This window comes from Tauraco erythrolophus, chromosome 1 (assembly GCF_009769465.1).
Source record: "Tauraco erythrolophus isolate bTauEry1 chromosome 1, bTauEry1.pri, whole genome shotgun sequence".
Classification (NCBI taxonomy): domain Eukaryota; kingdom Metazoa; phylum Chordata; class Aves; order Musophagiformes; family Musophagidae; genus Tauraco; species Tauraco erythrolophus.
This window is the reverse complement of record NC_141465.1, coordinates 106,361,947-106,379,708: the sequence shown is the minus strand read 5'-3', so window position 1 is coordinate 106,379,708 and position 17,762 is coordinate 106,361,947. Positions and strand designations below refer to the sequence as shown.

The 17,762-nt window shown below is 42.3% G+C and overlaps 1 protein-coding gene across 1 annotated transcript in view; it reads right to left on the bottom strand.

Moving 5' to 3' along the window:
- Positions 1 to 17,762, bottom strand: part of FAM124A (family with sequence similarity 124 member A) — a 44,999-nt gene that overhangs the window by 26,963 nt on the left and 274 nt on the right. The window contains exon 2 of the mRNA XM_086612183.1: positions 7,709 to 7,740. Coding sequence (XP_086468309.1) covers positions 7,709 to 7,740 — 32 coding nt within the window. The remainder of the gene's footprint in view (positions 1 to 7,708; positions 7,741 to 17,762) is intronic.

The window sequence follows — 17,762 nt, the reverse complement described above, 5'->3', positions numbered from 1 at the left end:
AGAGCAGAGTAGAGGGGCAGAATCACCTCCCTTGATCTGCTGGCCACGCTTCTTTGGATGCAGCTCAGGATACGGTTGGCTTTCTGGGCTGCAAGCTCACATTGCCGGCTCATGTTGAGCTTCTCATCAACCAGCACTCCCAAGTCCTTTTCCTCAGGGCTGCTCTCAATCCATTCTCCGCCCAGCCTGTACCTGTGCTTGGGATTGCCCTGACCCACGTGCAGGACCTTGCACTTGGCCTTGTTGAACTTCATGAGGTTCTCACAGGCCCACCTCCCCAGCCTGTCAAGGTCCCTCTGGATGGCATCCCTTCCCTCCAGCATGTCCACAACACCACAGAACTTGGTGTCATCTGCAAACTTGCTGAGGGTGCACTCAATCCCACTGTCCATGTCGCCAACAAAGATGGTAAATAGCACCGGTCCCAGTATTGACTCCTGAGGAACACCACTCATCACTGGTCTCCACTTGCACATCGAGCCATTGACCACAGCTCTTTGAGTGTGACCATCCAGCCAAGTCCTTATCCATCGAGTGGTCCATCCATCAAATCCATGTCTCTCCAATTTAGAGACAAGGATGTTGTGTGGGACAGTGTTAAATGCTTTGCACAGCTCCAGGTAGACGATGTCAGTTGCTCTTCCCCTATCCATCAATGCTGTAACCCCATCGTAGAAGGCCACCAAATTAGTCAGGAGGATTTGCCCTTAGTGAAGCCATGTTGGCTATCACCAATCACCTCCTTATTTTCCATGTGCCTTAGCATAGCTGTCAGGAGGATCTGCTCCGTCATCCTGCCAGGCACAGAGGTGAGACTGACTGGCCTGTAGTTCCCCAGGTCTTCCTTTATTCCCTTTTTAAAGATAGGGGCTATGTTTCCCCTTTTCCAGTTGGTGGGGACTTCACAAGACTGCCACAACTTCTGAAATATGATGGACAGTGGCTTAGCAACTTCATCTGCCAGTTCCCTCAGGACCCGCGGATGCACCTCATCAGGTCCCACGAACTTGTGCACCTTTAGGTTCTTTAGGTGGTCTTGAACCTGATCTTCTCCTACAGTGGGCAGTTCTTTATTCTCCCAGTCCCTGCCTTTGCCTTCTGCGACTTGGGCAGTGTGGCTAGAGCACTTGCCAGTGAAGACTGAGGCAAAAAAGTCATTGAGTACCTCAGCCTTCTCCATATCCTGGGTAGCCAGGTCTCCCGTTTCCTTCTGGAGAGGGCCTACATTTTCCCTAGTCCTCCTTTTATCACTGACATACCTTAGAAGTTTTTCTTGTTGCCCTTGATGTCCCTGGCCAGATTTAATTCTATCAGGGCTTTAGCTTTCCTCACCTGATCCCTGGCTGCTCAGATAATGTCTCTGTATTCCTCTCAGGCTACCTGTCCCTGCTTCCAACCTCTGTAGGTTTCCTTTTTGTGTTTGAGTTGGTGCAGGAGCTACTTGTTCATCCTTGCAGGCCTCCTGGCATTTTTCCCAGCTTCCTCTTTGTTGGGATGCACCGCTCCTGAGCTTGGAGGAGGTGATCCTTGAATACTAACCAGCTTTCTTGGGCCCCTCTTCCCTGCAGGTCTTTATCCCATCGTAATCTACCAAGCAGATCCCTGAAGAGGCTGAAGTCTGCTCTCCTGAAATCCAGGGTGTTCCCTCCTCCCTGTCCTAAGGATCTTGAACTCCACCACTTCATAGTCACTACAGACAAGGCTGCCCTTGAGCTTCACCTTCTCCACCAGCCTCTCCTTGTTGGCGAGAACACGGTCCAGCAAAGCACCTCTCCTCGCTGGTTGCTCTACCACTTGGAGAAGGAAGTTATCATCAACGCATTCCAGGAAGCTCCTGGATTGCCTATGCCCTGCTGTGTTGTACCTCCAACAGATATCGGGGTAGTTGAAGTCCCCCACGAGGACCAGGGCTCGTGAACATGAGGCTGCTCCCATCTGTCTATAGAGGGCCTCATCCGCTTGAAGATACCCAGTCCAGCAGTGCCTGGGTCAGAACTGGTTCGAACTAACCTAACTTAAAGTAGACAACCATATTATGAAGTTTTAGCTTTGTGACAGATTTTTGAAAGCCCAAATCAAACCCAGCCCCCTTCCTGCTCCTGGTTACGTTTTCATCACCTTTAACAGTTAAGTGAAGGCAGCCAGATTTTGAAATGATACACAAGTAATGGGAGGCCATTTCTCCATATGCTATTGTTACACGACACCTATATATCTGCATAATACTATAGATCCTTATGCTCCTGTAGCTCCTGTTATCTCTGCCACCAGGAAGAGTGGTCTGGTTTTAGTCAAAAGCTCCATTAGTGCCCTTTTTGACAGATGCGATCCCTCGGTCTCTAGAGTGTTTGTTAACAAAAATTCTTAAGAATTAGAAATGAGAGAACTTCTGGACACTCTGACTTTGATCTCCTCTGTAAAGGACCTAGTGCTCAGGCTGGTTCTCACACTTTCTTTTATTCAGGGATATATTTTCCTCTTCACATTTCCTTCCAACAATGCTTATGATATAATAACTCGAATAGAGAGGGAAGAAAAAGATTCTTACCAGGTAATACCAAGAAGCAGACCCACGGTGAGGGGGAAAAAAAAAAAAGAGAAAAAGAGACAAACCAGAAAGAGCAAAAGAGAGAGGCAGCATATTGTTGCACGCACACAGTATGGAAGTGGTATGAAAACTGTCACGTAATTGTGCCTTGGCAAGCTCTGGGCGTGGATGGGACAGGTGGCTTTACACTGACCCCTCACAACCTACATGATGGACTACATCAGCACCTGAGTATCTTTTGGTGTATATGACAGTGTATACAAACATGTAATTTCTACTTGTAATGTTGGCACTGGGTGCAGCAACCACCTAACCTCACAGCTGACTTCAAAATAAACAGAGTCCCTCAAAAGGAGATCAGATAAATACCGCACTGAATCAGCAAAGAAAGGTAATGCAGCTTCAGGACAACAAAGGTTTACCTCAAATTCAGGACAGCCTATCTTTTGGGCAATCATCTTTTTCTTATTTGAATATTGCCACTTGACTACATGCCATTAACTTAACCTAACTGTCTTTAATGAGAATTGCTAGGTGTCTAAAAAAGAATGGGAATAAGTCTGAATGAAAATGGATGTCGATTAGGGTATGTTGTCTTGGACTAGGTTGGGGTGCATACATAGACAAACACAAGATTTCAAAGGGCTCTTCACAAACAGCTGTTACTGTAGTGCTGGTGATTTCCCATTCCCCAGATCGAGCACAAAGAGTAAACACCACTGAGGAGATAAAACCTACCATCCTGAGTACCGTTAGGGCAGCCTATTTCAACACACAGATAAGGTACAACCTTAGCACCTCACCCTGCCTCTGGAATCAAGAATAAGAGAAACTTTGCCTTTGCTAGCCTTCCAAAAGACAGGAAGCTTTGCACATGAGGACTTTTGCCACTTATAGAGAAAAGAGAGTCCAAAACCAGCCCAGGGGAGTTGATGCAGATGACACGGACAAAACATTGGTCAAATCCCACAACAAAGTTCTGAATTTATACTAGCATAGGAAAAGAATACCGAACAGAAAATAACTTAAACTTCATCAAAAAACAAACATGCTCGGTAACCCACATATTTAAATCTGCCAAAAGAAACTGTCTTGCACTTAACTTTTAGAACCAAAAAGTGGGTGCAATTCCATGGGTTAGGAAGTACACGCAACACAGAAATAAAATTTTAATATCTCAGCTCTCAGGTTTACCATGGAAGATTACAAACAACCTAAAAACACCCCTGAAGGCCTCAATCATTTCCCAGCTGCTCAATGAAAGGCAGGGCAGCAGGGGAAGGCAAACGACCAGCTTTCCAACTGCAAAGCAGGTGAGTGACAAGCCCTTTACCGCATTGAGAAGCACAACATGAACTGTCGCATGCTACAGGGTTTTACTATCTCAAATGCTCTAAAATCTGCCACAAACTTGCATCTCATCCCATAGGGCCAGTTTTATGTTTCATTTACCGACTTAGCTGGAACGGTATAAACGTGTATCCGGGCAGCTCCCTACTGCTTGCCTAGCTGAAAAATGTCAGGGGAACAAAAATAATCACTCACTCCCACAATTATTTCTAAGACAATCTGGTTACACTGGCTCCAGAGCTGACTAGGTGTGGAATATTTCAAATGCTACAAATCACAAAAGTCTTGCTTCAAAATGCCCACTTCTGGTTTGAGTGTTTCTGAAGAGCCATTATCATAAATGCAAAGATTATGCAGAGGAGGAAATAAGCAGCCCCCATCAAAACTCATCCTCCCCGGTCGAAAATCATGCCTGAAACACATAGCTCAAAGCAATCTGAAGATAATTAAAATGCTGATGTGCAGAGACTGTTGCTTATTGTGCTGACCAACATTAATTAATTATTTCTTTGTGATTCCAACTGTCTGTATCCATATGCCACCTACGGTTTTTCATATTTCGATATTCTGTACTTTGGGTAAAGGTCTCTCCTGTGTGTGTAAATTGCCTAGCACAATTCCCTCTTGTACATGATTAGGGATCCCTAATGGTAATTGTAAACCGTAATTTAAAAGGTAATTGAAAATATGAGCAAAAAGAAGCTTAATACATTTTCTACATTAATGAAGAACACACCAATGGGCAAAACATCCTAATAAGACAAACCACAGCTCCTGCTAAAGAACAAAGAGAAAAGTGGCTATAAACACCAGAATTCAGGGGGAAAAAAAAAAAAGTCAAATTAATTTAGTACTTCTCTTCCTTGGAATCACACTAGTGAACCTTTCAAACCTCTAATACCTCAAATCCCAGCATCCAGCAGACAGGTTTGCGTAGCCTGTTTACTCTGCTCAATAAGAAAAGGCAAAGCGGCACACAGTCACCCTGACAACAGCCAGAGCCCACACGGCAGACAAATGCTGCATTTTCTTGCAGAAATAAACACACTCTGTGAACTTTGGTACTCTGTTTCCTAAAGTACTTGCTGTACAAACCCAAAATGTTAGACGAATGCTGCCAGTAAAAAGCATTTTTGGGTTATCCGAAGCTCGGATGCAAGGGCAAAGAAGAAAAGAACTGAGATGCTGCGTAATACCCAAGGTCCAACCAACCCACCAGGCAGGGCTTCAAGCTGCTGAAGTAGTAGATCGCCCATGACAACTTCTGTCATATGCTAAGGGGAAAAAAAGTACCAGAAATAATGCATGTGCAGAATGATCCTTCCATCATTCTACCATATATCGCCATATAGCAGCTGATGAGATTTTACTTCTTTCTTGGGGGTCGGTCTAGGGCTCCTGGAGCTTGTTCAGCTGCTGTCATCGCAGCAAGTGATACAAGCAGCTGTAGTTAATTCACCTGCTAAATATTTCCTATCCTTTTCTTAGCATGTCTGTGGAAAACTGTTATCCAGTGGAGTTCCTCCAGAAAGTCCGAAGGTTATTAATTTATTAAACACTGAAATCGGAGCCTCATTGGTACAAACAAGTAAGACCCCTATAATAGCAAATTAGCCTGTGATCCTTCTGGTTTAGATAAACTCCACTTCATTAGAACAGGAGCTTCAGAAGAAGCAGCTGTAGGTAATGGAGACTCTTTGCTTTTTAATTTACAACAGCTTACTTAGTGCTATGTTAGGGCCTAACAGCATCATTGATTAGACTGCTTTCTGTAGTATTAATGATACCACTTGCTGAATCTTTCTCCTAAAGAAATTAAAATGGCTAAATCACCTTTTTTTTCCTAATATCTCTTCCCCAATAATCTTTTCTTCAAATGCATTACGCACCCCCTGACTGCCAGCCTCTGACATGAAAGTGTTTCTATTTTACTGAAATTCTTTTATGTAGCTTTTTCTGTTACTCTTGCACTGTCTGATCAAACCGACCACACCAACACCACAAAATGCAAAATTAAAAACTGCTACTTGTGAAGCTGTATCAATATAATTTGCCTTGGAAGCAGAAAAAAGAAAGATGGAGACTGTCCTGTCTCCTGAACTTTTGTGTCTTTGCTGGAATGATAATACCTCCTTGTACTGACAAATTACTGGTGTTGAAATACAACTGTATTCCCCACATATTCTGGACAGCTGTGGCCAGCAAGACACTGAGGCGACCACAGCTAACATGACACACTGTAGCTACCACAGAAACAAAAATTACCCTTACATTTTATTCAAACAAATAAACTTACATTTAACACCCTTACATTTAATTCAAACAAAGCCTTACAAATGTGATTTGTTGCCTTTATTTGTAAAACGTGCAGCCGTCATGCAAAGTTGGTAAGGGATCAAAACCAAATTTTTTAGATGATAAATACTTTACTTACACCTTGTCTTCTGAACTTATCTGCCAAATAAGCACTTCTACTAGGCAAATTATTATGAGTCACCACCCAAAAAGTGGAGGAAGCTGGCAGCATATTCCCCAACCCATCACCCAAAATTGTGAGCTGAGGGGGTAGTGAGGTACACATCTGGTGTAACCAGTCAAATCCAGTATGCTTTTACTATCACAGAAAAGTTGATTGCCTGGATTGTGCCTCCCGATCATGAAAAAAATTACATCTGACAGCGGAAATCCAGAAATCTATTTAAACAACAGAATTTAGGAAAAAGCTGCACTCAATTCTCTCTTTCTCAGACACACACACACTGAGCAGATGGAGGAAAGACAGCGAGCTCCCTGCTAGTCACATCAGCTCAGGAGCCAGACATTATGAACACTGTCTGATCCAGCTCTCGTTGAAATCCATAAAAGCCCTCGGCTGAAGACCATGGGAAATGGAAAATAACCCTCTCCACGCTTCAGCCAGAATGTGTGAATGAGAAAAAACTGACAGCTTTCTTCCCCCCTGATTTTCATGGTGCTTAAAGATCCAGATTATAAAACACAGTTTGTCATCTGTGAATTTTTGATCTGCTTGCTTGGCATAAATAAAGCTCACGTCTACGTGTGAATCAGGGAGACAGGCATCACCTTGCACTTTGACAAGAGAGAGAGAGATACTAGTAGCTGTGCATGAATAAGCATTACTGCATTTCAAAGTGCTGTGGATACAGTATGTCCTACAACTAAGAAAATGGTTGAAGTTGTTAGATAGAGGACTGAAAAAGCGCTCCTTGTTCCTAAAAAATTGTAATTTCGCATTGGTGAAAAAGAAAAAAATAATCCAGACACCAGCAGCCATCTTTTATCAGTTGGATAACGTGAAATTCAACCAGTTATCGTAAAAATCTAGAAAGACTGTGACACTTACTAGAGCATCTATCATCTTTGAAATCAAAGAAATGCTTCACAGAATTTGTTCTGAAGTGCTTCCTTCACATCAGCTTACAATAAGCATTCAATTATTCCTGCATCCCCCAGTTCTAATGACATTCATCACTGCAAACTCATCTGGCCTGAGGACCCATTTGCACTGGTCACACCACGTCTACAGATTTCGTTCTCGTTCTGCCTTGCATTCTTGTGAGCTCCAACATTTCTGAGTTCACACATGGCTCATATTTTGGTCATAAATATCCAATCAATTTAATTTTCTATACTATTTCTAGACATAGATCAAAGAAGAGAAGAAACGGGGGCTTTACTGTGTCAAAGGGAACTCCATCATAACGCTAGGTTGATGTTAATAAATATTAGCAACCAGAAAAAAGAAAATATCAGGATTCACTTCAAAAAAATTCTCAAAGTTATACTCACTGCTGGTAGAGGACATACGGCTGTACTCAGACCTGCAAGACAAAGACTTTAGTTAGACCATATTAAACGTAAAAGGGTTAGAGTAAATTTAACCTAAAAGGGACAATTAAAATGTACCAAATTTAACTCACATTGCACATTAAAATAGTTTAATGCCCATTTAGCATTATTTTGTGGCTAACATAATAACTGGAACAGGTTTTGAGCATGACCTCAGAAAAACTGGCGTATTGCACGAATTTTGAAAACACCTACGTAGAGTGAGTAAAGCAACTAGGGTATTATCTAGGGGCCATTCATGCTACCTAACTTTATGTGTAAAAATTAAAGCTCAGAAGGCTCTCTATAAAGAAAAATAGGATGCTTCAGACACGTCAGGAGCAGAAGTCTACTAGCTTTTGACTCTTCTCCCCCTCTTCCTCACCCTATGTCCTCCAAATGCTGCTTTGTAGATTTTTTTTTTCTTTTTTTTTAAGAGAACTCTATTCAAAGAGCAGAATTTTTATTGTTCTTTGGTCACAACTGGCAGGGAAAACACAAAATGAGTATCAAAATATAAACACAGATGACAAAGTTTTTTGCTTGAAGAAACCCTTTTCCTCTTCAAGACATCTCTCAGTAAAACCATATACCCATTGGTTCTGCTTCAGTGCATACTGGATTACTCGTGGGAAAGAGCAGTTAAGTACTTTGAGTAACAGTGCAATTAATTTTGCAGCCGCATACAACCTCAAGCTCCTGAAAACCCCATTCTAGGCTGATTAAAACGTGGCATATTTATGTCCTAAAGATTCAGAAACACTAAGGTAAAACAAATACGCCATCACTGAATATTAAAAAAAAATATCATTTCCACTTCTGAAGCCCTACCTATGACTTCTGACTGTTCGGTTTTGTAGTTCAGAGTCAGACAGCTTCCACTCCCTGGGTCTCCAAAACAGACCCTACTCACCAGAGCTTTCTGCCACAATTAATATCTTGCATGTATGCCCTGCAGTGCCCTGAACGTAACAGGCAAACTGTTCGGGGAGGCGTAACACAGTTCTTGGATCCAAATCTAAATGCTTGGTTTATGTCAATAATTTCAACAAGTTTGCAATATTGCTTTAAATTTAAAAAAAAACCAAAACACCATGTGAGCCTTGACTCCTAAGATATTTCTCTGGAAATAGATACCATCTAAGCATATTCTCAGGATACCTTCATACTCTAGGCTCTCTGGCATCCAAGGGAAAAAAAGACATCAACCACACATAACTACAGTGGCTGCTTTCGACTCTAATATGGACATATCTCTGTAGAAGAAACAAAGCAATTATAGCCATCCCCATATTTCATAGCCCTGTGCTTAGCACTCAGTACTGTGCAGATCAGATGCTGGTGTGAGAAAGATCAAGAGGAACTATCCCCAAGTCTTTGTCAATCCTGCCAGACTGGTGAAAGTCGACACAATCTGAATTTTTCACAATACTCATTAAAAAAAAAAAATCCACTGATACCGTCAAGTACCATGAGGTTATCGTAGCTTTTGAAAAAGGTCTGTGCAATGCTGAGGGGAGAGTTACTGACGGGGGCTGTCAGCACTCTCTCCTTTACTAAATCCCGCACCTCCAGCCACTTTGATAACACCAGGGAGCAAGGAAACATCTTTGTCACATATGGCAGAGAACACAGGATTAGGTTATTACCAGCCCCTCTGAGTTGCCCCATATATACCTGCTACACGGGACCTCCTCCACGAATAAAATGCTATTCCTCAACCAACCTCCCCCACGACCCTTGTGTAGCCGGGAAAGGCAGCGGCAGTAATGACACGAGGAGGGAAGGAGACATCCTTCTTCCTACTGCTGGGCCATGTACGCACCACCGGTCCGGCTCTGGGCAGGGACTGAGGGGACACGACCCCAGGGGCAGGCTAAGTAGTGCTGTGCAGGCCATAGAGCTGCACGGTATTTTCAGCAGCAAGTCACATCAGTATCATTTGGCGCCCTGTATATTTGGAAGGGTGTGAAAACTATGTAACGTGTCGCTCTTCACAAGCCCACAGGCAAGCAATGTACATCCAGCTGCCTCCGAGCATCCCAAGCAAGGATTAATTCAGTCCGCGCTTCTGTTTGAAAACAGCCCGGGGCTGTCCTTCCACCTATCTGTGTTCGGCAGTTGGCGGTTAATTCAACATCAATCTGCACCACTTGTATTTCGGAGAGAAGTGAGACAACATTTTTGCCTTTTGCTTACTGCAAGCAGAAGCAGCTTTCTATTACTTCACACTGTTATTTTATTATCCCGAAGAGCTGCAGGCACATTATAGGACATGGAGAATTAATGAGTCCTGAACCGTCGAAGTGGCAGTCTACATACAGGCAGGACATGAAAAATGAGACAAGGAGAAAAATAAAAAGATGGGGAGTGAGAAAGGAGGAGACAACAGTGTGCTTGAATACTAATTGCATAGAGACATTTTAATAGGCTTTAGAATTGTATTGGGCTTTTTTTGTAATTCTAATATGGTTCAAGCTAATATTTAATTCATGTTTGTTGCATAACTGACATACACAGAATTAAAAAAAAGGATAATTAAGCTCAAAGGCTTATGTCAACCTCAGATGCTGAAATGAGGACTGTACCCTCCCTAAGCTCCCTCTACAGTCAATAAAAAGAGTAGTCTGAGGTGCATTTCTCCATAGCTGTTGTCTTGAGATGAAGCCCATAGAAACCACATTCCTAACGTAGGACCCTCAGCGACATGCCTAAAACCAAATGGGACGAATATTACTCTCTATGTGCTCTCAGGGCCAACCTGAATCACCTTTCGTCCTCCCTCTGACTCCTTTCTTAGAATTTGTCTTCAATCTAGTCCACAAGAACAAAAATAAGTGTTAGTAAAACCCTTAATATTTCCAAAACATTAGCACAAACATTCAGATTCATGACATGCACTGGTAAGTGACTTACAAAACACAGTTTTTCCCCCCTTATGGTCAGCTATTTAGGATACTGAACCTGAAGTTTCTACAAGTCTTTTAGGCTTTTTAGACCACTGTACACAACAAATATTCCCTTTGACAAGATCGTGCATTAGAAAAATTAAGTACTGAAACAAATATCTCCTAGGTCATGTAGACTCTCTAGATATCAAGCAACTTTGTTCTTTCTCATTCTTTCCATTCCTGTTTTAAACATCCTGAGTATCAGCTTCTATCAGTTGCCTTGGGAGAGGATTTTCCCATTAGGATAACTCAAGAATAAAGCACTGAGGGGCTTTAATGGTGACAGACTGGGGCCATGCTGGGGCTCAGAGGTTCCAGGCCAATTACATGATCTTGCAGCAAGCCATTTCCTCTGATAGATATTACATTATAGATAAAAGGAAAAAGACATTCAGAACAGAAACTGAACAAATGGAGGACTGTTCCCTTTATAGGCACATAATTAGGAAAAAAATGATCAAAAAGGGTATTGAAGCAGTGGGAGGTACTGAAAAGGAGGGTTCATCGCTCAGTCAAAAGACACATCAGTCTGCAAAGAATTTGTGCTCAACAGTCAGCCACCAGCAAAGAGGAGCTGTGAAGATGTCAAGATACATTAAAATAGGAATGTAGAAGCTTGAGACAGACGCGGGACCTCGATTTCCATTAGCGCCATTGCAGGATCAGGACTGCGCATTACCAGAGAGCATTAGACCATCAGGAGCACAAAAGATCCTGAGCAATCCTCTGAGATCAGCATGCACTACTCATTGCTGATCAGTAATACAGGGCCTCAAAATATCCAAGAAAGGGAAATAGCTCACTAAATACCAGTAAGTATCTGCTAGAGCAACTTGTATTTACTTAGTACAGTACATAAAACCACTCTAAACCTTTTTGTTGGGTAAGAAGCATGGCTACATTCCACCTCTGAACCACACAAGCAATGTAGCTACACGAGCATCGCGCTGTGCTTGGGTTACTTTGGCATGCTGATCAGCCGTGGCACAGCATCACGTTAACACAGCTACAGCAGTGACATCTATGGCAATAAACAAATACGCTCCAGAGAACTGTCTGGGACCGAGGCCAACTGCCATGAAACAGTCTGCACCTGTACCATTAAAACCTCTTGTCTTTCAAAACAGACTGGCAAGTGGTCTGCTGGGAATGGTTCCTGGGCCATGGTAACGTGATTAAACAAGTCTCTGGCCCATGGTAAAACACACCCAAGAATTGCATGGGAGAGAGCTAGATGGCCCCATCCAAACTGATGCCATCAACCATTTTAAGTATTCAACAATATCGACAACTCTGTGCCCGTGCTCAGGGACACTCCCACATGCTGTTTAATGCACTGGCACGGCTGTCACTAGTGTTTCTGAGCCAGGCAGCATCTCCACGAGGCAGTCTGCTGTATAAAACAAACACACATCTCTCAAGTTATTCTAACACAACACTAAACCATGATATGCCCAAGGTCTGCATTGCCAGGACTCCTTAATCACCCTCAAAAATGAAATCATGGAAAGTTTACTAGCTCTTCTGCTGTCTGCATCCTTTGCTTGCCTAGGACTGATGGAACAACACCTGCTGAATTCACGTTTCTCCTGACTGCACTACCCAAAGTTGTTTCAGATTTCACTATTTCACATTAAGAGCTGTATTTAACAGTTTTTTGCCTTCCCTCCGCAGAAAGTGCTCCACAGGGCACACAGAAGGATTTTATAGCAGTTAAAGCACAACGCGTGAGTCAGAAGATTTAGCTTTGTAGCTCCGTCTTGGGTTTCTTCTTGCCAAATTCCTGTGGGTCCGATTACGATCTGCTTTGCTAATATCAACCCAACACAAATCTGTTACCTTTATCGTACTTCTACTTGTGTAATCAAGATGACTGCCACGGGATAACTCAGAGCCACTTGTCTCAAAACGCTTTGCTCTGGATTTCTAGTGGAGCGATGAAGCCAGAGGATGGATTCCCATCACTCAGCTCTAACTACAACACTCAGGAGCTTATTACCAACAATAGTGTTTGAAGCCTCATGTGAGAGGCATCATCATCATCACTGTAGAAGGATGAAAGGTTGTCTGTAACATTCCAAAAAGCACTTGATGAGGCAGCACCACACTGTGCTTTAGTGAGCACACCTGCCTGTGCACCCCGCTCACCACGCCTTCACAGAGCACTCTACAGAGGGACACATCAGGATTCAGGTGGAATGTACCTACTCATCCAAAGCCAGTGAGCGTGTCACCCTTCCAGGGTCCTGTTGCTCTTAACTAACAACAGAAGCAGCCTAACTTATACCAAACACCTAACCTTCACACCCCTACAGTTAGTGGAGGTGAACCTCACTGCACGCTGGGACCTAGCTATCATGGGTGTCAGCACAGACCTCCTGGCCATCAGAATGTGGTTTAAAGTCCGTTTCAACCTCGCTTTCAGTGCCCAGCCCCAGTGCCACATGCTGGCAGGTCTGCTTGCCCTGAGGTTCAGCCAAACAGCTTTGCTCCACTGATAAAAATGGTGCCTCAACCCCAATTTGTGACAAATAGCTCAACTTTATATAAATTGAATGTCAAATCAGGGGCAAGTTGTCTACCTTGACACATCTGGAACGATGGATATATAGGAAGTGAAAGTCTCAGCAAAAAAAAAAGAAACCCTAAGGTAAAAATAGGCCTTGAAATAGGTTTCAGCAGCAGTGATTTGTATTCCTGAGAGTTTCTCATAGATGGATGAAACATGTGACAAGAGACTGACATGTCATGTTGAAGGACTACCATACAAATGACAGTGTCATGAGTGTTGAATCCCTTTAAGCTAGAAACATGTGACATGAAAGCAACCTCTCACCTCAAAAAACCATTCAACTATTCATTCAATAATTTAAGCAACCCATTCTGACTGAGGACACATATGAATTACAATATTCTTAATATCTGTAATTGGGGTACACCTTATTTTTATAGGCTGCCTTGTCTCCTATTAACAATTATATTTTCTGCTTTATAGTCTCACATATTTTACGAAACTGCAACAAATAAAGAAAGAATTTTTTTTTTTAATCTGTCTAACAGGTAAGTTAACAGAGGCTCAAATAATTTGTGATTTGGCCAGGATCACACATGCAGATAGTGAGAGTCACAAGGAAAATCAACAAACAAGTATAGCAGAGTCAAAAAATTAACCTCACCTCTGCAAAATTAATTTGAGGGATAGAACCACAGGAAAAAATGAAAAGGGGGGAACAACACCCCCTCCCCCTGAATAATAACTGTAACCAAACAGTAATGGATTTTGCTAAATATATGTTAAAAATAGTTGCTGCATGGTACAGTGTCCTAAGCTTCAAACATCTTTTGTTTCTCTGTTTTCCAATGGATTTCTCTATATGTCATCGAACTGTTCCTTCACAGCTGCCTGTTATCAAAAAAAACAGTATAATTCTCCTTCTTCCTAAAATTTTTCAAATACTCAGCAATGAACTACTAATTAATTCAGTTTGCATCATCAATATTTAGGTTTTAAACTTACTATACAGTAAAAACACCCTTGTACTTCAATAATATCTCCCCACTTTCTCTAAAAAGATTAACAAATTATTTGAAATATAAGTGGAAGAGTTGCAAATTCAAATAGTTTAAGTTAAAAGTTGTAACTTCTCAAAACTTCATACAATTTCTAAGTGAGGAAGGAGAAAACTCAGGGTTTAGGCAAACTTTGATCCTATTAGTAAGCTAACGACTAAAGCGAGAACCCTTTAAGTCATGGGCTCTCACAGCTGCCTAAGGGAACGAGGGAAGTTCTGCTGGGAATTGTCACATGTACTGAAACCTTCACCAACGCCAGCTATCCCGCTGAAGTGTTACGCTCAGTTAAGGCATATACACTTGCTAAATAGGAGGGAGCATTCCTACAGAAGTAGTCCTTGAACGCAGCTAACAGGACCAAATAAAAGTTTAGGAATCAAAAATTTAAGACTTTAGGTCTGAGAAACTACCTGTTTCCCCACATTCACTATGCGTCACTCAGGATATCAGCCCTAAATATGATGAATTCAGCTGATGCTTTGTCCTTGACATCAGTGGTAGCAAGAATCTGTCTTGCTGCTTCAAAATGACATGCCTAAAAACTTCTAAAACTGTTTTAGTTTGTCATCTCGGGAGTCTCATCCCCCCCAAAATTTGCTTTGCTATTCAGAGTAAGGATAGTGAAATAATAGCATTTGCATGGCTTGTAAAACCAAGAAAATTTGAAAATTAACATTTCTATGAGTCATTTTAGGTAGCTTAGTATTAATTTTTCTAGATTTTTTTTTTTTGTTTTCTTTACAATTTATCTACAGTTCTTTAAACATACATATTTCTCCTTCCCTTCAATTTCCTTCAGGTTTTATAGTACAAATTCACTATTAAAATTATTACCATGAAAAGCTCTTTGTCTCACATTCTTCTGGGCTGAAAGATTTCAGTAGCAGATAAAATGAGGTTTTTATACTAAAAAGCCCCAAAATACATTTCCTGAGAGGACACAATTTGTACAGGCAAAATCTCTAAGAGCAAGGATAGCCAAACTCCTTGGAATCTCATTAATAAATAGCCGATAGAAACTAATTGGCTTATATGTTCTACTCCCTTTATTTAGGTACTTGACACCACCAGCTCAATCCATTCTTATTGGATTCAGGAACTCAAAATACACTATTTTTGTTCAGCAGCCTCTTTGCCAACCCCATTTACCAAGGCAAAAGCCGTAAGCGGAAGGTATTTTCCAATGGATTAGGAAAATGAAGGCTTCAAACTGCAACCGATCTTGCCTGTAGCACAGAGTTTTGCCTGCTCTTGTAGCTGAAAGCTGCAGCAAAACCTTAAGAAACATATGCCCCATAGAGTACTTGAGGTATTCGATTGGTTAGTTGCTATAAGCAGCTTCGGCGGTACAGGCTCCGTATAAGAGCTCACACATCATTACATATGATCATCAAGACGACAAGGGCTTGCAGCGCCTGGATTTACTAGTCACTAGCCACTATTGTTCCCTAAGTGACAGAAAGGGACCACTTGATGTTGAAATGTTACTGAATTACTTTGACAGTTGTCTCTCCTTGTACTTTCAGAGGACGACGGCTGAACTTCAAAATAACTAATTTATTTCATTCTATTTTTTTTACCATTGAATAACTGAAGAAAAAGGAAAACAGCTCAATTTAGCAATAGCTATGATGGAACTGAGACAAAGCAAAAAGCAGATCTCCTGGTAAGAGAGAGAAGCAAGTGCTGTGAACAGTTGGTTTGGTGAGAAAGCTGAAACATAAACATTGTGAAAGAGACATACGCAACATGTTTATCAGACTAAAATAGCTGCTAAACAGAACTAAAAATAATAATTGAAATGCAGAGACCCATTGCTTTTCAACATAAACTTCAGTGCAAAGCACTGCAGTTATTAATTGCCATATGTCATTGTTCAGATTCCTCAGACAGGCTCTCCTCTTAACCTGCACTTCCCAGTGTCAAGTCTGGGACAGGGATGCTTCATAAAATCATCAGCTTTAGCACCTCATCAACACCAGACACAAGCAGCTGTCGTGCTGGTCACTGAGATCTAAAGGCTCATATCACCAGCTGGATCAAATCCTTCCAAGTGTCCCTCCCAAGGAAACCCAGGTTTTTCTATTCCAGAAAAACAGAACAAATTCAGAGTGACTTAAACCCATCAAGGATTTTTTTGAGCTTTGAACCAGCTATGAATTCACTGATTATTCTGGCTTCCTTTTTACCTATGTTCTCCAAAGATGAACTAAACCCCTGCGTCCCGGTATCTGGAAAGGAGGTCTGGATTTTTTCCTTTAAGCTCATGTCACATAAAATATTTTAAAACTTTCACTGTTAGGTGTGCCCACAATACAAGGTGATGGAGGAAGTTCTTAACTTCTCAGACCACAAAAGAGATTAAAAAAAAATTTTGAATTAATAGCTGGATTACAAAAAAAGGTTACCATATTCCATTTCCACCTTTTTTTTAAAAAAAATGTAATATTAAGTTTTGGTGCTGTGCATCTGACATCACTTTGCAATGAAAAATTAGCTTTACAGTTTTGCAACAGACAGACTAGAGACCAAAGAAGATGCACCAGACAAGGAGCTGGAAGAAAAACAATTGAAAAAGCACGGTGGGAGAAGAATGAAGACCTAGGAGACCACAGTGTAAACAGGAGTGGGCAATCTCCTTTTGTCCTTCTGGAGCCAGGGAAAGAGCAATGGTTCACTGTCGTTCACTGTCAACATGACACGGCAGCAGCACATAGGACGGGCTGGAAGGCACTTCCCTTTCTCTCCCGCAGAGATGGGCTGAAGGTGAGAGCTGAATGGGAGATCCCATGGATCATCCTTGCAGCTCCATGATCTTAGTAGAAGTCATCCAACTAACAAACATAGCACACCTCCAGCAGTGGGGTCATGAAGTCAGAAAAAAAAGTCATTCTCCATGACTCTTTTATGACACTTATAGGTTGCACAACTACTAGCAAAGTTCATAGGTCAGTATGATGAGTATCATGACAACAACAACTCAATTTCAGGGTGTTTACAATTCTAACCTGCTTTTGTGGGTGGCTCTCTGATAGTCCTTGTAAGGAGTCAGCTCTATCTGCCTGATGCTGTCCAAGTGTCACCACCACAAGGACAGCACAGGTAGCTGGGCACGCTTCCAGACTATCCTCAACACAAATTATCCTGGGATACAGGGATGGTGCGGCACCAAGCCCTGACCAGCGTGTCTACAGCCCCACCGCTGAGGCAGCACAAAGTGCTTTGGAGCTCAAACTTCAAGCCCACGGCCACGATCTTTTTAGTATCTTCCTCCCCACGATCTCTTAGTATCTTCCTCCCATGTGTACAAGGAGGACGATGAGGAGCTTTCCCTGCTCAACCGAAGGAGAAGGTAAATTCCCCGGGGCTTTCCAAGCAGGGGGATTCCCCGCGGCAGGAGCTCTCCCCGTTTCCCAGGGACGCCCAGCCCCGGGGTGGGGAAGGAAACAGGGCTCCGAGCGGGGTGCTGCCCGGGGTGCAGTCCCGTCTGT